General features: G+C 35.7%; 1 protein-coding gene across 3 annotated transcripts in view; it reads left to right on the top strand.

The window, feature by feature from the left end:
* The window catches only part of LOC149779901 (E3 ubiquitin-protein ligase UBR4-like), a 274,868-nt gene that overhangs the window by 31,991 nt on the left and 217,929 nt on the right, over nucleotides 1-24,948 (top strand). For 2 of the 3 annotated variants that reach the window (XM_089936591.1, XM_089936589.1), the window contains exons 13-26: nucleotides 430-515; nucleotides 1,642-1,724; nucleotides 3,052-3,137; nucleotides 4,150-4,390; nucleotides 5,424-5,547; nucleotides 6,836-6,938; nucleotides 8,375-8,516; nucleotides 11,673-11,752; nucleotides 12,746-12,868; nucleotides 14,282-14,467; nucleotides 15,081-15,212; nucleotides 16,437-16,571; nucleotides 18,364-18,455; nucleotides 20,135-20,354. In XM_089936591.1, coding sequence (XP_089792717.1) covers nucleotides 430-515; nucleotides 1,642-1,724; nucleotides 3,052-3,137; nucleotides 4,150-4,390; nucleotides 5,424-5,547; nucleotides 6,836-6,938; nucleotides 8,375-8,516; nucleotides 11,673-11,752; nucleotides 12,746-12,868; nucleotides 14,282-14,467; nucleotides 15,081-15,212; nucleotides 16,437-16,571; nucleotides 18,364-18,455; nucleotides 20,135-20,354 — 1,833 coding nt within the window. Of the gene's footprint in view, nucleotides 1-429; nucleotides 516-1,641; nucleotides 1,729-3,051; nucleotides 3,138-4,149; nucleotides 4,391-5,423; nucleotides 5,548-6,835; nucleotides 6,939-8,374; nucleotides 8,517-11,672; nucleotides 11,753-12,745; nucleotides 12,869-14,281; nucleotides 14,468-15,080; nucleotides 15,213-16,436; nucleotides 16,572-18,363; nucleotides 18,456-20,134; nucleotides 20,355-24,948 lie in introns of all 3 variants that reach the window. The other variant, XM_089936590.1, reaches the window with a different exon arrangement.

Genomic DNA, 24,948 nt, shown 5'->3' with positions numbered 1-24,948 from the left:
AAACTTTCTGTATTGACTTTTATCTATGTGTTAGTACCATTTTATCAAGGTAAGTTACAGTTGTGGGGGGGTGATGTGAGTAAAATATAGTACAGTTCGTGAAATTATATTGGACCTCAGTTGGTTACCAGGCTTCAAAATATGGCATCATAGACCCTTTGTTCTGGTAGATGTGGTGAAAGTCACAGTATTTGTCGGACCTTTTTCTCGTTCATATATTTCAACTGGTTTTCTACTTTTGTCACAGATTTATCAAATTAAAATGTTAATTTGAAATACTTAAATGTTTCATTAAAGTGTCCTAGTCATACATAACTAAATAAACTCCACAGAGAGGGTGAAAAATAATCACTGTGTTTAAAAAGCTCAAAGATCTCAAGCTGTTTTGTATTTTAGACCTTGAATGATTAGTTCTTGTTTTTATTTCAGTTTGTGTCAATAGCAGCAAACTACCTGAACTACCTAAATATGTATTTCATCAGTTCAACAGATCCAGAACTTAGAAATTTTTTCAAGTAAGTCACACGTTCAGTTCTCATAAGTAACACTTGTATTACTGATTTATTTTGCTGTGCTTTGAAAAAGTTCAAGTTTATGAATTTAATTTTTACATAAAACCTTGTAAACTTGCAAATTGTCTTGGGTGAAAGAAAGCTTCATTTAAATGTATGATCCTAGGGTAAAAAAAATTAAGGATCTCTAACTGCAACTTTTTGACATTTAGTAGTCAGTGTTTAGATAAGAAATTATAATACTAAAGATATTTTGATGATAATTTTTGTACCGTTGATTCACAGGCTAGTTATTGGGTGGTATAGAGTGGACATAGTTCCATCACAGCATCTTTTGAAAGACATGCATATTTTTATCATTGCTATGCCACATTTGGTAATTTTTTTAAGCGATATAATTCATCACCAGGTGCCCAAGACAAATAACTAGATTAGGTTTTCGGAATGTTTCAGATGTTATAAGCTCTTGTTGATGACCTGTAAAGTTAATTTACAAGTCATAGACCAGACGAGGTTACAAGACAGCCTGTTGTCCATTAGCATAAGATTGTTGTCACAACTCCTTCTAATCTGAAGGATTGCTATGACATTTTAAACATTCATCCCAAGGTTTAGTTGGTCCTAAATGAAAATGGTGCCACCTTCACATCCAGTTTGTCAATTTTGAAAATCTTGCTATTTCTACTTCTCCAGAAAGTATGACCATATAAACAATAGATTTTGCTAATTTATGTTCGTGATGTCTGGTTGGTGGTAAATGAAGATGGTGCCGATTGTTGTCCAGTTCAGCTGCAATGTCATCCATCTTGAAAATCTTGTTATTGTTAATCCTACTAATTGATTTTCATTTTGTTATGAGTTTTCACCAAAGGCTTCCAACAGAAGTGTAGTGCAAAATGTTTTGTTTGTGTTTAAGGGCACATCAGAACATAAAAGAATATTGAGAGTCAAGAAAAAAAAATGCCTTTCCCAGAGACTCATCATGGCAGCCTTGTCTGGATGGGATTTAAATTTGCAACCACTGATTGTGAGTCCTGTGCACTAATCATTAAGCCATGGCGGGATATACACCTGTATGTATTAAGAGACACAATACAACTAACAGACATTATCATATATTTCATTTTAGGCAATCCCTGACAGAGGATCACATGTCCAACCTAGCACAGCTCATTCGTGACATGGATAAGGAATGTGCCAAGTTGGCATCAGGCAAGTAATACATGGGATAATAATTCTTAACCTTCAGTCAACTACAGATCTACTTCACTATTTCTTCTTCTGTAAATTTTAGAAATCATTGACAAAAGAAAAAATTAAAAAAGTTATATTTTTGGTTTTAAAAATACATTCCTTTATGTAATCCGTGTACAATATTTGATGTAACTCCTGTATGAAATTCTTTATTTGGTTAAATCTTGTAATGTTTCAGGTTCACCATAATTAGTGCACATTGATTACATAATAAACAATGAAGTCATCAGTTATATGTACATACTAGAAGAGTTAGCTTCCTTCATTTGAAGCTTTCCTCATTGTCTCTTTCATCATTTCTGTGCTGAAGAAACGTATGTAAGATTCATTTTAAGACAGACTTAGCTCATTAAATTCATTGGTGTGGAGACCTCAGACTTAACACATTGGGGCCCCGAGTGGTCTAAAGCGCTCTCCATTGTCGATCACTGCCATCTCACCTCTGTCTGCGTAGGTTCGAGTCTCGGATTCGGCTAATGTGGGTACATGAGAAAGCTTGCCAGTAGCTTCTCGTGGGTCAATGGTTTTTTCCGGGTTCTTCCTCCACCATTAATATTGGCCGCCATGTATAGCCTATCGTGTGCAGAAAAATGGCGTTAAACCCTACAACAACAACAACTTAACACGTTAACTTAAGTGGTAAGGAGACTTCAGACTTAGTCCATTAACATAAGTGGTAAGGAGACCACAGACTTAACACATTAAGTGGTAAGGAGACCTCAGCATTAACACATTAAGTGGTAAGGAGACTTCAGACATAGTCCATTAACTTAAGTGGTAAGGAGACCTCAGGCTTAACACATTAACTTAAGTGGTAAGGAGACTTCAGACTTGGTCCAATAACTTAAAGTGGTAAGGAGACCTCAGACTTAACACATCAACTTAAGTGGTAAGGAGACTTCAGACTTACCCGTTAAGTGGTAAGGAGACCTCAGACTTGACACATTAAGTGGTATGGAGGCATGATACCTAGCCTAATAAGTTAGGTGGTATGGAGACCTCAGACAACCCATAAGGATAAGTTATGGACACATCAGACTTAGCCCACTAAGTATAGTGGTAAGGAGAAATCAGACTCGACCCATTAGGTTATGATTTGGTCCATATTCATTTATATTTGAGAACTATTTAAATCTGATTTACTTCAGACTAGTTGAAATTAGAAATAGAACATTAATTTTTCACCAGCATTAATATATATTGAAGGGAACCTTATGTCATGGATGTTTCTGCCAAAAGAATTAAGTTGAATCTGCAGTAGTAAGATGTTATTTCTCAATTTCAGACAGGGTATTTGAGGAACTCTCTGTTGCCCTGGCCAAATTCAACCATGGACTTGTAGCCACTGGATGTCTGGATGAAACAATGCAGGTATGCAGAATTGTCATAAACATTAAACTAGTTATATAAAATACAGTTACAGTAGATACTTTACCATGTTTGCCCATGTTCATTTAGTAGAAAGTCAACTGACCTTAAATGTATTAGAGTAAATCCAGTCATGAAATTCAAGGTAGATACCAAGGTCATCAGAAAGGATACAAGTACACTCATGGTTTTTACAGTCCTTTATAGTGGATACAGCGGTCATCAGAAGGGATACAAGTACACTCATGATTTTGATAGTCCTTTATAGTGGATACAGGGGTCTACAGAAGGGATACAAGTACACACGTGGGTTTTACAGTCCTTTATAGTGGATACAGGGGTCAACAGAAGGGATACAAGTACACTCGTGGGTTTTACAGTCCTTTATAGTGGTTGCAGGGGTCAACAGAATGATTTTTGAAGCATGGGCCTATTTCAGATAGATGTAGGAACACGATCATTTTTATCTGCTTGATGGGGATGTTCAAAAAGGGGATTTCTCATATTAACTGATGTAGCTTTATGCCCTTTGACCCAAGCTGCAGCATTTTGTCATGTTTCTTTGAGAACAACACATTTCAGTACAAAATCTGTTAATCAAGGATGCTCAAAGACAACAATTTAAATACTTGTAAACAGCAAAATCATGAAAGCTTAAACATCAGTCACTCAGATACCCACTATCACTTTAATGATTTTGTGAGTCTCAGTGGGCAAAGTGTTTAAAAAAATCTAACCTAGAATTTTTTTTATATTTAAAAACCTAAACAGAATATTTTCCAGCATCACTCCAAATCATAATTGTTCTACTGCACATATTTCCACTATTCTAATTGCAAATAGTAAGGCATTTCACAAAAAATGTGAAATTTTACACCTGGTCAGGTTGAACTTTGCTTTGCATTATTGTTCTTAAAATTAAGAAAGTGGCTATTTCATGCAGATATAAGAATTACTATGCCAGTTATATGAAGTAATTCCTTCTAATTTGCATTAATTATTCATCATATTGTAGGATGTCCTGCTTACCCAACTTGGAGTGTACCCTCTTTCTATTGATCCCTGGCCACTGACAGTCTATCCCCGAACTCTAGCTGTTTTAGCTGAGGTGTTGCTTCTGAAGCAGCAGAGAGAGCGTGAGAGTAAGCAGCTGAAAAGTCAGAGTGAAGCAGCAATCATCAACATATGGGTTCGCTTCCTGACCACATTGAAGAGTAACATTCAGTCTCCAGAGACCAAGCCAGAGCAAATCGAAGGTAGTTAAGCTTTTCCCAGGAAATTAATTATTAACATGTATAGTAAAACCTCCAGTTTTAACACACCTGTTAGAGTAACAGGTTGCCAGTTGCTTGAAAATTAAATGTGTATGGCAGTAGAGTCTGGAGTATACTGTCAGATATTGACTCAGTTTTGACATTATGATTCTCCATATGATGTAGTGCCATGGAGAAATATATTTTCCCCTATTTTTCAACAAAATGTTTTAGAATGGGGATAACATTCATGGGGTTAGGATTTAGGTTGTTAATGGTGGTTTTGCCACAGATGCCTATTTTAAGGTTTGTTGCTGTGTTGGCAGTGCAACCATTTGTGACAGTTGAACTGCTATCAGAATCATCAAATCCTCAAATACAGAATTTTTATTCACTTAATTAAGACAACCCATCAGGCTGAGGAAATGTGGTCACATTTGGGAGGTGGTATGATTTTATCAGATGAATGTGTTTTTACAAAAGAAACAGGAATGACCAAACATTGATGTACCTAGGGAGATGTCTTATTTCAGGAGTGGTTACAAGGAGAAGTATACTGTAATAAGTAAATCAGTGTTAAATGGTTGGTTCAGTATATATTATGATTCTTTATAAGTAAATAGTCTGTTATAGTAACTAGATGCTATAAATGCGTTTTAAGTAATAGGTTTTACTTTCAGTTCCTCAGATCTTACATGTATAAGTGAACAGAAATGAAATGAAATGAACTTCACTGGTCCTAAATGATCTTTAGATTGAAGTAGTGAATTGAGAAATTCCTGGACCAACTGAACATGGTTTAGAGCAGTTGAAAATAGCATTATAGATAGAGATTGGATTATCATTCCTAGACATTCCAGCCAAATGTAACCTTACCCATTGGAGACAAACTCACATGAAAGCAGGCATGAATTTTCCATCTTAAAATTAAGTAGTTATAAACTAAGAACAAAATTCTGGTTGAGAAATATTAGAACTGTTTAGCAAAACTGCAGTATCTGTGGTTTTTCATGGAGTGCTTTTTACATATTTCCAGATGTGAATGTGGAGCACCTTCAGTTGTTGCTGTTCCTATTCCACAGTCTGCCTTTAAAGCAGAAAAAGACTCTTCTTATACAGTTGGCCCAGAATTTCATCCATATGGCCCAGATGGACAAACAGTAAGTACAACAGGCCCATAGCATGATCCATGTGGCCCAGATGAGTAGACAGTAAGTACAACAGAGCTAAAGCATGATCCATGTGGCCCAGATGAACAGATAGTAAGTACAAGTGGCCCTGAGCATCGGACTCATAATCCAAGGGTCATCGGTTTAATACCTATTACTGCAAGATGATCCATGTGGCCAGATGAACTGACAGTAAGTAAACTAGCCCACAGCATGATCCATATGACCCAGATGGACAGAAGGTAGATACAGCTGGCCCACATAATTCATGTGACCCTGATGGACAGATAAGTAAGCACAGCCAGTTCACACTGGTCCATGTAACTCATATGGTCAACAGAACTGCTGGCCCACATGATCCATATGGCATAAATGGACAAACATTAAATAGAGCTTGCCAACAACATAATCCATGTGGCTTAGATGGACAGGTGGTAAGAAAGCTGACCTAACCTTCAACATAATCCATATACCCCAGATGGATAAACAGCCTGTAACTGGTCTGTGACATGACCTCTGTGGCCCAGAGCAAACAGTAAATACATCTGGCCCAGATAGACAGATGGTAAATATGACTGGCCCAGAATATCTTGGTAGCCTGGAAGGACAGAGAGTAAATACAAAATGCTAACAACATGATCCATGTTGCCCCAGTATGCAAATAGTAAGTACAGCTGACCCAGATAAGTACAACTAGTCACAGCATAATCCATGTAGGATAGATGGTAGATAAAACTGGTTTTGCATTTCATATCTGTCAGCATGATAATCACACAGAAAGTGTAGCTGACCTAGATTTGGCAAAGTAGGTTGACAAAGACTATTATCCATGTTGCCCAGATGGACAAATATCAGCCTAGAATACTTGTCATGTGACCCAAGTAAATACTCAATAATCACCTAGTCCAGAATGTTATTAAAAATTGTAAGCAGAGCTAGCACAGTTATAAAATTTGATAGTACATGCCATTGGTCAAAATACAAATAACTGGACATGAAATATTGATTTCACACTGCCAAGTTTCAGCAGTAATATGTAATTTACTTCATAAAACATAGTAGCACATTAGATTTGTTTATGTCGAACACATTGATTTTAATTTTGTTTTTGATAAATTTTCACTTTAGAATGAATGTAATGAGCCAGATTAATGATCTGTTTTGCTTAATTCAGATATCTTGTTTGTTATCCAGTGCTTTGCAGAAATCAACAGTTCAGGATATTACATCCCAGATACTGTTACTTTGTTATATCAAGCTTTATCATATTTTGTTTCAGACAAAGGGAGACAACTGTTCCATTGTCACTGTGTAGACTGATGTTGGTGTTTGATTATCTCCTGCACTACTTCTATGATCCACCTGCTAACCTAGTTGAACAGGTAACAAAGACTCTGCATTTTCTCCTTTTTGGAGATTTTGAAGTATTGCTTAAGTTTCATTCAGATGTTAGGATTGTGCTAAACATATTGAATCTAGTTGCTTTGGACAGTTACATTTTAGAGAAGTGAATTACTGTGAAAATACCAGTAAATATTCTTTATATGCAGACTTTTGTCATTTACTTGTATTTGTAGAAACATTTTTTCATGGCATGTCTTTTATTTATACTGCATAAGTTGCATTTGAAGCTGTCACCTACAAACATGGCCATCCTTCTGACCCTGAAAAAGCATTAACCAACTTATCTCATTAACCTGTCTTTTCCTGCAAATCATATGCTATTGATAATATTTCTTCCATTAGCTCAAGATTTAAGTTACGTACAAATATATATCTTGTGAGCTGTTTAGTCAGTCTGTGTTTGGTGTAATATTCTGAGGCACAGCTTTTCCAGATTTTGCAGGATTTCTAAATTATGAATGTATCAACGGGGTTTCCAGAATTTCAGCAGAATTTCAGATTAATTCTTGTATTAGTTTGACAAAGTCCATAATTTGTTTACAGCATGCTTTGTTTCCTATAGACATAATTATTATGATTGCAGTATTTGTAAACTTCATTTAAAAAAAATTACTTGCAGTTTTGACCAATAGAATGAGGTGTAGTTGATAGCTTGTCATGTGTAATGGCATATTGAAGAAATTACTTGTAAACAAAATGACATTTTTGAGTGCATTTAAGAAAATAATTTTAACATGAGTTTGTTAGATCGCAGTGCAGACATCAGATCACTGAAAAAAGGAGTAAGAAACAAGATACATGTTTAAATGGGAATGTCTGCACAAAAAGTATCAAAAGTTGGGTTGTCAGGATAAAAGAATTGTACAGCCATTCAAGGTCAGATGAGAAATATTGTTCTCAAAAAGAGACCTCTGAGTCATTGGTTGTAAAACAAATTATTGATCATTTGTTGGATGTGAACATGTTTTGGCAGTCTTTCCATAAAATTAAAGTAATTTTAATAAATAATAACATTAAAACTTACCAAAATGAATTAGTTTGTGCTAAGAAAGTCATGAGCATGGAAGTAGTTATGCAATATTTACATATTTAGTAATAAAGTTATCACTCATAAGGGGAGAAAAACATATTTGTATGTGCTCTGTCAATCCATTGGTTGTTTTGCCTATCATACCTTGCAAGTAGGATATCAAAAACGGTTGAGCCAAACCTGACCAGATTGAATATTTTGATACCTTGTTTGGATCCCAAGACCTGGTGCTGAATGTGACTTCATTGTCATGGTGGAGAGGGAAGCAGAATGAAATCTCTCTTTGCTTTCAAATGTAAATCTGTTTTAGTTTGTGTTTCTGTTATTAGTTTTTGGAGAACTAGATTTTGTTGCATAATTTTTACAATCATATCTCACTCACAGGTCCAGTGGAACTTGTTCACAGTGTTCACAGTAGGTCCTAGTTCAGAACAAGACAAGGGACTTAATCAGTGCATCTTCCTTGCATATCCAGAAGTGGAAGACAACTTCCGGAAAAACTTGACTCCACAAGATGAATCTGAAGGTGAGTGAATACATTCAGGTATTATGACAAATAGAAAAGATGATAGATTATCAGATATTTTGCTACCTGTTGCCATTAATCCCTTTCCATCATTTCACATTGTCTGACCATCATGACTGATGTTTCCACTCAGTAACTTTTCAATGATGTCAAGGAAATGAAGCCAAATTTAATATTTCTTTATTTTATAAGCTGACAAATGGCAGGATTGATTTTCGACATTTAAATAGTTTTTTTTCAGCAGTTGCATATGGTTTATACAATTTTGTAAAAGACTTGAATTTATGAGCTTACCATAAAAACTTGAATTTCAGAAACATTTGTTTTGAATAGAAACTATTGAAATGGAATTAAATACATCACTTGTTTAATTTAATTTTGTTTATGCATTTTCCAGAAATAATAAATAATTAGAATGAGATAAAATTGTGTGGATGACACCAGCAGTTGCCAGATGAAGTTGTGTCCCTTTTACTGTAATGTTGTATTAATCATCTGCAAATGGAAGACTAATTCAGTAGATAATGGAACCCAATTAGGAAAGAACTGTTCACAACTCAAAATGGGAGCATGACCCATTTTACAGTTAGGAGAATGAAATACCAGCTTTCTTTCAAACAGTTACCAGAATCTGGTAAAGTATCTGATATCTTTCATTGCTTTGAAACAGCTTTAAAACATGAGCATCATACAGTCTTTAGCGTGGCTTCATACATGCATGCAGGTCTCCAGCTGTTAACAGAGACCTCACATGTTTAGGAACATTGGAACATTTCTCATTGTGCATGAACATGAAATCCTTTATTGATGGTTTGCAACATGGTAGTCTTTGGCTTCATGCTTGATTTGATGTTGATAACTGTTTTCAGCAGTCTGAACATAGCATAGATTTCTCCACAAAATCCTGCTGACAGACATGCATGGGAGTCATGCTCGCATATGGGTCATGTACTCGCATCGATCACATTCGACATATACCCCATCTGCTCAGAAAGTACAATCTCTACTCAGGAATTGCTTGCCTCTTGGGTCTTCTCAATGTGGCCATTAACATTTTTGACCTTGCTGCTGGTTATCAAAACCCTCAGAGATCACCCAGGGGTGGCTGAAAGTTTGTCTACTAGACTCAATGATCAAACTTTGTGCCTATGTGATATACCATCTCAGCAAATGGGAGGACCTATTCTTGGTGGTAGGGATCTTGCTAAAGGATTGGCAATCACAATCTGCACAAATACCAGCATGACTATATGCAATGGCACTACCTGCCTTCATCTCAAGTAGGTGTGGGTTTGGCCTTTATGAGTGCTACATGCATAGGATGTCAGCCTCCTGGTATGACTGTCAAAATGAATGCTAGAGCTAGGTACCACAAAAGATTTGTACCATGGTATTTCTGAATATACTACTTTATACTGCTATCATATTAGGGACCAACAATTTAATGTAATGGGACAGTTGCCTTTGACTTTTTTTAAAATTCCATTTGTAATTACCTTCAGATGAAACAAAATATTTCAGCTCAAAAGAAAATGGCAGCCCCCTCCCCCAACCTGTTCACTCCAGATTAAATTGTCAATACCTTATAGTAGATGAATTGGTTTTGTGTATCTTAATTGTTAAGTTGAAATTTAAAAAACTTTTGGTAAAGTGGGATAATTAAACGTACACTATAGCTAAAACCCTGTGAAAGACATCATGCTTACAGTAGAGAGCTTGTTCATAAAAATAGGAAGTATTGACACTGAAATTAACTTGGTGTGAACTATTTATATAATAGGCAGGGAAACATTGAGTGCCATGCCAACACCTGGGTAAGATATTTATCAGAGAGCCAGAAAACATAAAACACATTTGCTCAACAAATGAGAAAATGAACCTTTTTTAAAATTCAAACAGAAAACATGCGAGTCTTTTAGATGATTTTCAGTCTTACAACAGAATACAGGTAGTAAACACATTAACATATGCTAGTCAATAATTTGAAATGTGTAATGTTTTGGATGTGGGGTTTAATTTGAAATTTTTCACAAGTTTGATTTGGCTTGAATATATTTCACAACATGACATTTGGCTACTTTGTTCAGATATATGACATGTCAAACTTGTGGTTAAAAGATTATAAATGTAATTATTTTTTAAAATTCAAAATTAATTTGTGTGAAATACAACTATTTTGTAATAAAAAATTACATTATTTTGTAATAAAAAATAAAAACATGCTGTTAATATCAATACATTCGTAACAAGACTACCTGGAAATTTCTTTACTGACAGAAGCCACCCAAGTACCAATACAGTGAAAAAGTACCACAGTATATGCCACAGAAAAATATTGCTGTGGTACACTGGTATAATGGTAGTACCCTGCACATTTATTGAGTCCTGTAATTTTTGATAATGCAGGAGGTTCTCGTCAAAAGGGTGTTCTCGTTCTTCCTTACAACTTGAATGTTTTCAATATGGGGTCTTATTAATTAATCCCTATTGTAGTTTGCCACATCCACAGTTACATTCTACCATTGATATTAGCATAGTTTGGATAAATAAGGCCTTTACACATCCAGTTAGGGGCCCCGAGTGGCCAAGTGGTCTAAAGCGCCCTCCATTATGGATCACTGCCATTTCACCTCTGTCTGCGTTGGTTCGAGTCTAGGATTCAGCACAGGTGGGTATGTGAGAAAGCTTGCCAGTAGCTTCTTGTGGGTCGGTGGTTCTTCCCGGGGTTTTCCAGGGTTCTTCCTCCACTAGTAATACTGGCTGCCATGCATAGCCTATCGTGTGCTGAACAATGTCGTTAAACCCCACAACAACAACAACAACAACAAATCCAGTTAAATTCTACCATTGATATTAACATGGTTTGCATAAATAAGGCCTTTACACATCTCGGTTTCCAACAGAAGATACATAGCTATGACATCTGTCACATCCCTGATAATTCGCTTGTGAAATATTTTTGATAAGCTTTGTATCTCACTGAGACAGATTACTGTCAGCAAGAGTATCCCTCTTCTTGAAACATAATTCCAATCTTTTCTGGGATTTATCATCTTTAAAAATGCTTAAAATGGAACTTTGTTTAAATGTGCAGTAATAAAAATTAGCATTCTAAATTCAGGTTGAGTGCTGTTTAAATAGAGTTTTGTATTTCAGGTGGCATACTGAAGCCTAGGTTCTACAAACTGGCTCAGACAGATGTCAGTTCACAAGACGCTCCAAAGGTGGATGGCTTGGTAAGCTCACATTTATTATCTTTGAAAGCTACTACAATCTTTGCAAAAAGCCCTTTTGATTAAATAGTGTCTAAACAGATCCCTGGTAAAGAGTAAATTGTATCCAAACAAATCCCTTGTAATGAGTAAATGATATCCAAACAAATCCCTTGTAAAGAGTCAATTGTGTCCAAACAATCCATTGTTGAGAGTGTCTAAACAATTCCCTTGTAAAGCATTATCGAAACAAATCCCTTATAAATGTAAACTGTGTCCAAACAATCCATTGTAAAGAGTAAAAAGTTTTCAGACAGATCCCTCATAAAGAGTAAAGTGTCCAAACAATCCATTTCAGAGAATAGCGTCCAATCAAATCCCTTCTAAAGAGTAAATAATGTCCAAGCAAATTCCTTGTAAAGAGTAAATAATGTCCAAACAAATCCCTTGTAAAGAGTAAATAATGTCCAAGCAAATCCCTTGTAAAGAGTAAATAATGTCCAAGCAAATTCATTGTAAAGAGTAAATAGTGTCCAAGCAAATTCATTGTAAAGAGTAAATAATGTCCAAGCAAATTCCTTGTAAAGAGTAAATAATGTCCAAGCAAATTCTTTGTAAAGAGTAAATAATGTCCAAGCAAATTCTTTGTAAAGAGTAAATAATGTCCAAGCAAATTCTTTGTAAAGAGTAAATAATGTCCAAGCAAATTCTTTGTAAAGAGTAAATAATTTAATGTCCAAGCAAATTCCTTGTAAAGAGTAATAGTGTCCAGAAGCATGTTCTTTATTATAATTGTCACCATTAACAATTGTCATGAATTCCTTCAACCTTAATTTTCACAACATATTGAACAGTTGCTTCCAAATCGGCTGTACAAACCAAAAACCATTTTTATTAAAAATTCTATTTTATTATTAAAACATCTTCCTGAGATCATATAGAGAATATAACCAGTTGGAATTTTGTATTCATTAGTGTATAACTATATTGAGTTTCCTTTTCTTGGTGTGATTGTAGGCCTGTAGTTTCTTACTGGCCAGTTCAGAATGTTTGGATTACAACCAGCTCTATGATGCATGTATAACTCTGCTGATGGCAGGTCTGAGGTGTGATAAGACACAGGACAAGCTCTCCATTATGGTAATATATCATCATGTAAATACAGGCCTTCAGTAGAAATGTATCATTTACACTATAAAGTAAATTGCTTGTATTGAGGTACAGTCAGTTAAAAGGCACATGTATCAATTGATGTCTGGTCTAAAGTATAACATATAGGACATGTTCTCAGTTGTTGTAATGTATCAGGATGTATACATGGGCCTTGAACAGTATTATTAAACTGTGTATGGTAAATTGTATATATCAAGCTACAGCTTGCTGTCTGATGTATGTATCACTCAGTGTCAGATCCTTTATATTTTGTTCAGTTTATTTACTATTAGTTACGGCTAATTGTACATGACAACACATTACACAAATTTACTATTAGTTATGGCTAATTGTACATGACAACACATTACACAAATTTACTGTTAGTTATGGCTAATTGTACATGACAACACATTACACAAATTTACTATTAGTTACAGCTAATTGTACATGACAACACATTACACAAATTTACTATTAGTTATGGCTAATTGTACATGACAACACATTACACAAATTTACTATTAGTTATGGCTAATTGTACATGACAACACATTACACAAATTTACTATTAGTTACAGCTAATTGTACATGACAACACATTACACAAATTTACTATTAGTTATGGCTAATTGTACATGACAACACATTACACAAATTTACTATTAATTATGGCTAATTGTACATGACAACACATTACACAAATTTACTATTAATTATGGCTAATTGTACATGACAACACATTACACAAAGGTTCTATTAGTTATGGCTAATTGTACATGACAACACATTACACAAATTTACTATTAGTTATGGCTAATTGTACATGACAACACATTACACAAATTTACTATTAATTATGGCTAATTGTGCATGACAACACATTACACAAATTTACTATTAATTATGGCTAATTGTACATGACAACACATTACACAAATGTACTATTAGTTATGGCTAATTGTACATGACAACACATTACACAAATGTACTATTAGTTATGGCTAATTGTACATGACAACACATTACACAAATGTACTATTAATTATGGCTAATTGTACATGACAACACATTACACAAATGTACTATTAGTTATGGCTAATTGTACATGACAACACATTACACAAATGTTCTGTTATGGCTAATTGTACATGACAACCCATTACACAAATGTACTATTAGTTATGGCTAATTGTACATGACAACACATTACACAAATTTACTATTAGTTATGGCTAATTGTACATGACAACACATTACACAAATTTACATTTATCTACAAATATTGGTCAGCAGCATCTTGTCTTTGAATTTTAACCATTCTAGAGTGATTTCCCTTTCCCACACCGTTGCAAATGACTGATTGTTTTAATTATTAATGATGATAGTTAAATTTTACAGGATTCTTCTGTGGTTGAGTACAACTTCCTGATCACATGGAGGCTCCTTGCGTGCCTTCCTCCATCAGTGCAATACCTGAAATCCTTAGAAACAGGAGACCCCTCACACCTTGAGGATCCTCATTTGCTGCATACTTTGCGCTGGGCACCACGGCTTGGAGAAAAAGTCTTCACAAGCTGGATCAAGGTAAAATGATGATGATAATTTTTAGACTGCTTTATATAACTTGTTGATTTTGTCCTTTCTTTCGATCTGTATGTTCCGAGAAACTTACTTGCAGAATTGGTAATAAAAAAAACCTCAACATAAATAACATATTAATGAAATATGGCTTATATTCATAGCTAGATAAATTGATTAAATTTTGTGGAAATCACAGCAGATTGTTGTTTGTTTTTTATTTCTACTCTGCAAAGCAGAACTTGTAATAAAGTCAGCTTACTCAAGCAGCTTTATGATGATATTCTGCCAGAAGAAATGTCACTTTCAGACAGAACGTGATTCTGTACAAACACATAATTTTTGTATCGGAATATTTGTTCTTTCCAGTGCCTTTTTGATAATGAACCCAGTTTGTTGGAATCCATCTTTACCTGGTTAATACATGCATATTGGTTTCAGTTAAAAGAATTTTTAATCAAGTCTGACCTGAATTTCTTGGCAGAAAAGTTAGTTTTGGGGTATTATATTGTCAGTCGAAAATTCATTGGAAGCCTGGTCTAGTTGTATGTGTTTCTATGAGTCCTATCCCACTATATTATTATTGATGTGAGTTTAGTATTTTATTTTTGTTTTATAGGATTGCTTGGTGAAGCAAGGACTGACTATCCAGCAGGCTGAGACTTTGTTGTGCAGTGTTAACAGTGCTGTTAACAATATCCAGTTTGACACCAAGCTGGCCAACAACTTCTTACAACGACAGATTAGACAGGTACATAATCCTAATTTGCTATTACCACATGACAGCAAAACTTTAATGTCTGATTTTCTCTCACATGTTTTGCAGAAGGTAAGACAGAATTTGCAATCTTTCAGTTGTCAAAAATAAATTTTGTTCAGAATTTTGTTGCCACATAATGTAGTTTTTGAACATTACTTATTAAATTTCTTAAAGTTTTTTTAAAATTATTTTTGTGTACCATTTTAAAAAGGAAATAAAATATCTTATAACATACGGCAAATCTCAAATTAGAAGTGCATCATGTTTTTACTTCAATCTCCATATATTATTGATTTTATTTCAGGTAAAAATGTTTTGGAAATCCCCCATGGCCTTTGATCCTTTATTGACCGTTCATTGCTTCCCTAACAAAGTAGGAATAACCATTTGATTAAAGTTAGACCTCCATTATAAAGTTTGATTATGTTCACAAAGTTATAATTCTCTTTAAAGGCAAGTAACACTTATGTAGCTATTATATATTGAAATTTGGAATTTCAGTGTGCAAAATTTGTAAAAGGCTTTGATGATGTAATTATTCCTCATCTTGTTCACTTTGCTTTTGATATATTAGGATAATTGTGAATACATGTTTTCTAAACCAATAAATTGTTTACTTTTGCTTATAGCCATTAAACAAAATTAAAATTTATGTTATCTGATGATTTGTGGCAAATTTAATGGTTATATATTGTATGTGTAATTGAATATTTTAATGAAACTGCTCTTCAAGATGAAGTTTGAGTTTCAGAAAATTGATGCTATTACAAAGTGTGATATGTCAAAAGGTGAGAAATGCATGATGATAATGTTGGCCTTATTGGTTGTGTTAATGTCGCAAAAGAGAAGAAAAAATTGTAGTTTTTCAAATCGAGGTTATTCCATTAAAAAGAACATAGCCAGTTTGCAAGGCACGTTTCAACAAGACCTAAACTCCACAGACATTATTTCCCCCTCATACCATTTACATAACTGGTGAACATCGTTTTGATTTGCCTTACAGTCATGTTACGTGATTTTAAATGGAACAGTAGCCCCCACCAGAAGTCATAAGAGATGTGTATGAAAGAAATGATGATAAAATCTTCCAGAAAATGGTGATTAAATTGGAGTATCAGTAGAAAACTTAAACTTATCATACAATACGTTAGTGAAATTAATTTGCAAAATTAGTTTAAATACAAAATTTCTTTTCATCTAATTTATGTCTTTCAGATTGAGAATTTGCCAATGAAATACCAAGATATCATCAGTCCAGCTCATCTTCCAGGAATTGCTTCAGTTCTTCTACTGGATGTCTTGATTGCTAAAGTACATGTATCACTGGATGACACATTTACAAAAGCTATGGTAACAGTGATGCAATCTTTTCACTTATTCTTATGTGTAAGCTATAAGTTTTTATCAACATGTATTGTCTTCATTCCATTATACTGTCGATTCATTTTATGCGTAAGCTGCAAGTGTAGTTTTATTTACATATATCTTTTGTCTTTTGTCTAATGTACTGTCTGCTCATTTGACCTGTAAGCTACAAGTGTAGTTTTACCTACATATATATTTTGTCTTTTGTCTAATGTACTGTCTGCTCATTTGACCTGTAAGCTACAAGTGTAGTTCTACCTACATATATCTTTTGTCTTTTGTCTAATGTACTGTCTGCTCATTTGACCTGTAAGCTATGTGTATCTTTTGTCCATTGTTCTCTCAGTTTGTTGACATGCAAGCTACAAGTTTTACATGCATCTTTATCCATTGTACTTACTGTTAACTTTTTGTTCATGGAATAGATTTTGATTTTTGATTTTGGGTTGGGGGAAAAAAGACGTTTTCATTGGAAAGAGAGTCCTCTTGTTTCCATAAAAGTATCATTGGTCATTGGGTCCTAAAATTCTTGGATCTTCAGATTGTTATGATCAACAACGAAGTTGAAAACGAAACATCAAGTGACATTTGAAAAACATACGAAACCACGCAGATATAAGATGTATTTTTTTATTATGATTAACTATGTTTTTTTTGTGTTGGAACATTAAAAAAAATCTATTACTTTTGGAAAATTCCTCCAATTTTAGTCATTAAGAATGATCCTTTAGTCATTAGTTAAAAATGAATAGAGATTGGTTAAGTACGATTTTGAAGGTTCAGCGCCATTTTAAGAACATCAAAGGCTCTGCATGGTGGCCAATATATTTGGTGGATGAGGAATCCATGAAAGCCCCAGGAAGAACCAACAATACATGGGAGGCTACTGGCAGTGTTTTCTCACATACCCATATCGGCTTAGCTGTGGACAGAGGTGAGATTTTAGTGATCTGTAAACATGAGCACCTTAGACCACTTGGCCATCTGTGGTCCTGGTATGAAGAGTGAGTGAGGAAGATAGAGGAGTGTTTTATATATTAAATTGGCATAAAGGTGTTTTCATAAAAATAATAGTGTAATCTTAATCTATTTGTCAATCCTGGCTTTTTGGAAGCTTAACATAATGATCACTATCTTTGTGTCTGTCCACAACTAGATTACTTTTCCTTTGTTTCATCCTAAGGTTGTTGGTGCAAATCTTCATTTTTAAATTTTCAGAACTTTTCTACATTTAATTGGCACATTATAGCTTTTATTGTGCAGATGTGTTGTTAAATGCTAACACATACATTTCAGTACCAATATATCCCACCCTTTTTGGATTTAGAATATACGTTCAGTATGCACTTATCTTTTTCTAGCTAGAAAGGGTCAGTGTCATATTTCTGTTGCTACAAATAAGACAAAAAAATCTTGGGGGAAACAAGTGCCAGAGTTGGCGATGAGAAACAGGGACAGTCAGTGAACTGGAAACACTCTTATTTTTGGGGGTCTAACTCACCAAGCTGTTCAGAAGTAGGAAGAGGCTCCCTGCCAGAGCTGCTCACAGTATCCACTCCTTTTTCACCAGAGTACTTACAATATCCACTCCTTGTACTCTCTGATCATAAGTTTGCATTAGCAGAAAAAAATTTTGTCTTTCTAATTTTCATGATCTTTCAACTCACTCTTTTTTTTACTGGCATGGACAGGTCAAGAAAAGTTAAATCTTTTAAATTGTACTTTGTGAAGTTCACATAACAGAAGTTTAACTGACAATAAAACTGTTCCTTTCCAGGCTGAGATAGACCCACACAAAACAATGGATGTGGCACAGGATTTGATCCCTGCTTCACTTAGATTAGTGGAGGCATGCACTGTTTATCTTAGGTAAGATCCTGTCAAGACAGCAATGTACTCCGTCTTTGTTTTGTCTATGAGGCATAAGCAAAATATTGCAATCACCTTTCTAAAGGTACATTTGTTCTTGTAGGCATAGATGACAACATTAGGTTTATTTTTCTTTATTCAGCATACTTATTCTGATACTTTTACATTTACAGTCATAAAAGTTTATTAATCGGGGGGGGGGGAGGGCACATGTTACAGGCAAAAAGACGATACAATGATCGACTTTTCACTCCTGTAACTTTGCAGGCTATTTGGTTGGCTTTGTTCACTCCACAGAGTAGATGAGACATGGCATAGAATATCTGTATGGTGGTTTCACTGTTTATGGGATTGGGACATATTCTAAGCTCTGGTAACCTGGTTACTCAAGATTATATGACAATGCATTCTGTAAGAAAAAATACTTTTTTTTTAGTAAATTCTGTTTCGCCAATAATACAGAATGGTGTTTCTCCGATAATACTTAACTGATTACATTGCTAAACTTCCTCCCACCTTTCCCCACAGTGTGAGCATCCTGTTAAGAGTTTCACTCAAGCTTTAATCTAGTGACATCAGGGATTCCATTGTCCACCTAGCTGGAACAACAGGAGTTAAACTGTAAGAGTTGCTTCCCTTTCCCTATATGTTATATTGAGGGAAAGATGGGGTATTTTTTGTCATTAAGGGAGGTAGCAGAGACTCATCCTAATATTAATGTGATCAGGTATTATCAAAGAAACATAATTTCTCAAAACATTTTCTTTTACGTAGTAAAATCTGAGTAAGACTACTCATTTAACTACATTTAGGAACATAAGCCGATAAATCAGCCCCTTACTTGTGATGATATTGATTTTCGGTTTCTGTGGCTGATATGACCTATTTATTAAAAGCTGCAAAACTACAGCCAATTTTGGCTGCACATGTCAGTGTACATTTTATATACTTGTATTTCTTGCGGTTGTGGATTTGGACCTACCATCGGCTGAAGAGTACTTTTGGTGACCATAAAGATTTGCATGCTGCAAAATTGCACATTTTAATGAACATGTGAGATCAGACCCACATATCAGTATCAGTACAGATTTGGGGGGTTGATTTATCGGACTATTAAGAAGATAACCATCTGTCTAAGTGGGATTAAAATCTACTCAGCATGAGATAACTTGTGTAAACTGGATTGAGATAACTTTAATATTTGTTAGCCTTGATTTTGCTTGTATCATTTACATTTTTAAGAATTTATCTAATTGAGACAGTTTTTGTTGTTACTTAAATTATTTTTTCTTAGATGAAAACTGATGTGGAGATTCTCTATGTTATTTAAGTAGCACCTTGAACTTGAGGTAGGTTTAAACTGCATAAAGAGGCTAATGGCTTAAACTGCATAAAGAGGTAAATTGCTTAAACTGCATAAAGAGGTAAATTGCTTAAACTGCATAAAGAGGTAAATGACTTAAACTGCATAAAGAGGTAAATTGCTTAAACTGCACAACAAGGTAACCAGATTAAACAGCATAGTCAGGTAGAACCAAGTATCAGTTAATCAGGAATGATATTGACGATAGCCCAGATATAATTTACAAACAGATTAGCTATTTATAGAAGTCAAATTTGGAAAGACCATGCCAGTCTTTACTACATGTAACTGTAGAACTTTCAACTCCATTTATTAGATCCTGTATTCTGAGTCAGCTGAATGTAATGGATGAGGAAGTCATGACACCGCGACAATTGCAGGCATTCTCCACAGTGATGAGTATTGCATCCAGTTCAGCATCCAAGATTTCCTTCCTGGGAATCACTGTACTCAAGGCCTTGCCAGGACCCATTAAGAGTACAGTGGAGGCCTGGGGAACTAGCACCACTAATTGTTTCCCCACTCAGGGAAGTTGGGTAAATATAAGTTTTTGTTTCATGTGGAAAGTATGGATGAGACATAGGTATCACATAGCTGTGTAAATATCACATGCCATTTCTGTCTAGCTTGGAAAGTATTGATGATACGTATGTATCACAATAGCTTCTGTAGTCATCACAAATTAGTTTTGTCATCCCAGCAAAATTTAGACAGGACATGTAATGACAACAGCTTCCCCATCAGGTCAACAGAGCATATTTTACAGCTGTCATTTTGGCTCTCGCAAAGCACGTTTGAGACATAAATATCACTTATATCATTGTCTCTATCAGCAGATCTCTGATGTCATTGTCTTTATCAGCAGAGTCCTATAGTAATCATATTTTCCATCTATCAAATCATGGTGTGTTCTCATCAACAGTTTTATTTTCACAACATAGCTTTACTGGGAATTTTTTAACTCAGTTTAAGATGCAGCTTTGTAAATAATAAGACCTTGAAAGAGTTCAAATTCCAGCTTTTTCTGTTATCATTATAATCCTTTTTGTTTCCACTGCTTTACCTATCTAGGGATTGTTGGACCTCAACCAAATTTGGCATGTAGTACTACATTCATGGTTTTCATGAGTCAGGAAAAGGTCTGGGAATTTTTATATATAATTTGAATACATTCCCAAGTCAAATTAATGTTAGGAAAATAAACTCTGCAACTTCTTGAATCCAGACTTCCAGAAAGAATGATACACCATATAGACAAGGGGAAGAAACTTGTATCCATTACCTTTGTTGACCACTGCATATGGCTACCCATCAATATAATGTTTACTAGTTTTAAGCTTTCACTAACACTGACAACATAGTAGTGCAAGACTTCCCCAAATCCTTGAATATTATCATGATTTAATTTTGTAATCATTGTTTTTTAAAACTTTTTTTCTTCAGTTGTTTTGTGTATTGTTGTTTTTGCTGCTGTGGATTTCATTTATTTTAATCTTGCATTCTGTCATAGTGTCATCGGTGCAAATTGTTTGTTGTTTGTGATCACAGCATATATTTTGTAAACACTTTCCAAATTTTGAAGAAAAAAAAGTTGCTGTTGTCATTTCATTTAGTGGCAGTAAAATGCACTGAGGGCAAGAAAGTTAAAACTAATGAATGAAGTGTCATTGCCATCAGCCAGCATTGTTGAGTCATTATGGTCAGAAGGCATCTGATCCACTGTGTTAGTGTTGGGCATTATGGTTTAAGGCAACTAGTCCACTGTATTGCAGTGTTGGGTCATTATGGTCAGAAGGCATATGGTCCACTGTGTTACATTGAAGGATCATTATGGTCAGAAGGTATCTGGTCCACTGTGTCACAGTGTAGGGTCATTGTGGTCAGAAGGCATCTTGTCCACTGTGTTACATTGTATGGTCATTGTGAAGTGGCAAATTTTATGTCGATCTAACAAGAATACATTAGCTGAGACCAGACAACCATTAATTAGATTTATGGAGACAGGCGCTTATCATATCGCCATACTACCGTGTACGGTAATGTCCTTTAGAGGGAGACTTCTGTTCCTAATTAAACATTTGTTTATACAGCAGCCAGGCGGGCACTTTAGGACAAGGAAAACTTCATTTTCATGGTAAAGTTGTCACAATTGAGAGAATGCAGAAACTCTGTTACTCAAACTACCAGGGTCAAGTTGACCCTGACTTTGGCGCCTCTGGAAAAAGGCGGCAGAGATATTTGATTCTGATTGGTACGTTAAATGAGAGGGCATGTTCCAACACAAAATTTCATAGGTTTTAATATTGCCCGCATCGAATTTTAATCAGTCTAAGCTTTTCCTACAAGAGGAAACCCAAAGGTTACGACTCCGGGAATTTGCAAGAAATTTCCGTAAAACTGTTGTCCAAAAAGGGGACAAATGTCGAAAGGAACCGACGAACTAATCTACCGATTAGAGGGAGAAAACGTTGACAGCAAAGGGAGAAAATAGCTCCAGAGATGTATGAACGAATGAGGTGGTGTTATTCTGAGACCTATATGGAGAAGCATAGAGAAGAGTGCAGTGAGACATATAATCCTGTGATGCAACCCTGCGATATATTAATTTCTGAAGAAGTATTTTGAGAGTGTCCTGAGACGGGTGGTAGAAAGTATCATCCTGAGATCCAAGGGTCTGAACAGCGACAGAGGAAGCAAAAACAGACTGAGGACGAGCAGGTTATGAAATCGTACAAGACATTGACTTCGATTGTTCACTCGATCCTATGATGAACTAAATCTATCAGTAACAGATCGACTATCTTATTTTAATCTATTTGCGTTTTCTTTGTATTTCGGTGAAAGTTAAATTTCTAAAAGCAGAGTACATTCCTGATGTAATGAATTTTCACAGTGTTTGTATGTAATTGATTAAATTGTTTGTTTACATGTACGGGGGCTCATGTTGGTTTGTTCTATATACCTGCTCAGATCTCTATCTATCCCACCTATAAGTTTCACCCCTTATATTTATATTTACTCGGACCGGGCAGTAACATTGAGGGCGGTCAACCCCTAGATAACGAAAACCAAATACGGAGGGACATTCACTCCCCCCGTGTAACAGTCATTACGGTCAGAAGACATCTAGTCCACTGTGTCAGTGTTGGGTCATTATGGTCGGAAGGCATCTGGTCCACTGTGTCATGGTGTTGGGTCATTATGGTCAGAAGGTATCTTGTCCACTGTGTCTCTGTGTTGGGTTATTATGGTGAGGATATATCTGGTCCACTGTGTCACAGTGTAGGGTCATTATGGTCAGAAGACATCTGGTCCACTGTGTTACATTGTTGGGTCATTGTAGTCAGAAGGCATATGGTCCACTGTGTCACAGTGTTGGGTCATTATGGTCAGAAGACATATGGTCCACTGTGTCACAGTGTAGGGTCATCATGGTCAGAAGGCATCTGGTCCACTGTGCGGCAGAAATTGTTTTGAACCTTCAGCTGAAGATGGCATATATTGCTAGCATAATGGGGGACATCATGATGATTCCCAACCCCTACAACTCCCTCCCTCTGCCCCTTCCATGCCCCTTAAAAAAGAATGAGGCCAACTGAAATATTTACATGTGGCTAATTGGAGGAAGAATAGGTTCTGGAGTTGATGTCTGTGCATTCCTTCCAGACATTTCTAAAACCAAAGATGCATTGCCTGGAACAGGAATTAATGATTCAGTTGCTGGCTTCTGGACAAATTGTTTTCTTCATACCTCTGTCACAAACCTCCTAGAAAGGTTTGGAAATAATGGGGGAGTGTCCCCAATGTCTAGGCAGTCCAGTGCATGTAAGTCCTCCCACATACATGTATGATCTTTGGCTTCATGCATTTGGTGGATTTTGATCATATTTCCATCCTTTCATTCCATACACCACTGTCCTGGCTGCTGATCAGCTATTCCAAAAGGCCAGCCCACCTTACCTAATGTGTAGTAACCAGAGATCCATCACTTTGGCAAGCTATCCCACATACCAACCAACAGTTTCACACTAGAATCATTTTGATCAATCAATCCATTTTGCCATGCATATTACAGAGGCAGTTCCATAGCTGACTCTCCAAGCAACTGTCCAATTCTCAGATGTGCATACCATGCAGCCAGCACTTGAACTGACCATCCAGCACTCTAAAATTGCAAAAAAGGAATTGAAGATGCAGTTGCTGGCCTCTGGACAATTTTTTTCATACCTTTATCAAAAGTCTTCATAAATATTTTGGAGATAATGCAGGAGTGTCACCCCACTCCAGGCAGTCTGGTGCATGCAAGTCCTCTCCAATGTTTGAACATTGGCTTCGTGAATTTGCTGGATCTTGATGGTTGATATCACCATCCTCTCTTGCCATACACTACTGCTCCAGCAGCCACACAACCATTCTGGCCATACCTATTGTAAGTGACCAGAGATCCCTCACTTTAGCAAGCCTTTTCATCTGACAGTTATATGCAAGAATCAGCTTGACTAATCCATCTGTTTAGCCACACTTTCTGTTTGGTGGGTTCCAGAGCAGATACTTCAGCCAAAAAATTCAGCAGAAAAATGTTGCATACCATCCACCCAGCATCAGAAATGACAATCCATTAGTCTGTTTATCACATTCTCCAGTCATTATTACCAGGAAGACAAGCCATGGCGCTTACCCAGATTCAGTCAGCAAGTTATTCATAGTCAGCCTGCAGCAGAGATAAAGTGACACACTTTGAGACAATATCTTCTACAGGGACATAGAGGTAGTATGTTTGAAGAGGACAAACCTACAAAATGAGTGTGAGGATAACCTTGATAGCTTAGCTTGATCAGATCCTATGGCAGAGTTCAGCTTCCAGGCATCTGTCAAATATATGTTGCCAACTTTCAAATGTCTGCCACCACCTACTGCAAACCAAATTGTTAAGGTGAAGGCTTAAGTAGACTTGGAAGATGAGGACAGACATCCATCTTTTTTATCTGCTGCCGTGGTCAGCAAAGATAAGAGAAATATCAGATCGCCTATTAGTTAAGATCCTTGATCCAGGCGGTTATACGGCACTTTTTCTTAAAGTCAGTTGCCAGTGAAGTTTTGATCATGCTGGTATCAAACACTTTTAGAATT

This window comes from Sinohyriopsis cumingii, chromosome 16 (genome assembly GCF_028554795.1).
Source record: "Sinohyriopsis cumingii isolate HCF-2022 chromosome 16, ASM2855479v2, whole genome shotgun sequence".
In the NCBI taxonomy this organism is placed as follows: Eukaryota; Metazoa; Mollusca; class Bivalvia; order Unionida; family Unionidae; genus Sinohyriopsis; species Sinohyriopsis cumingii.
The sequence above is the reverse complement of the archived record's forward strand: the minus strand, read 5'-3'. Positions and strand labels throughout refer to the sequence as shown.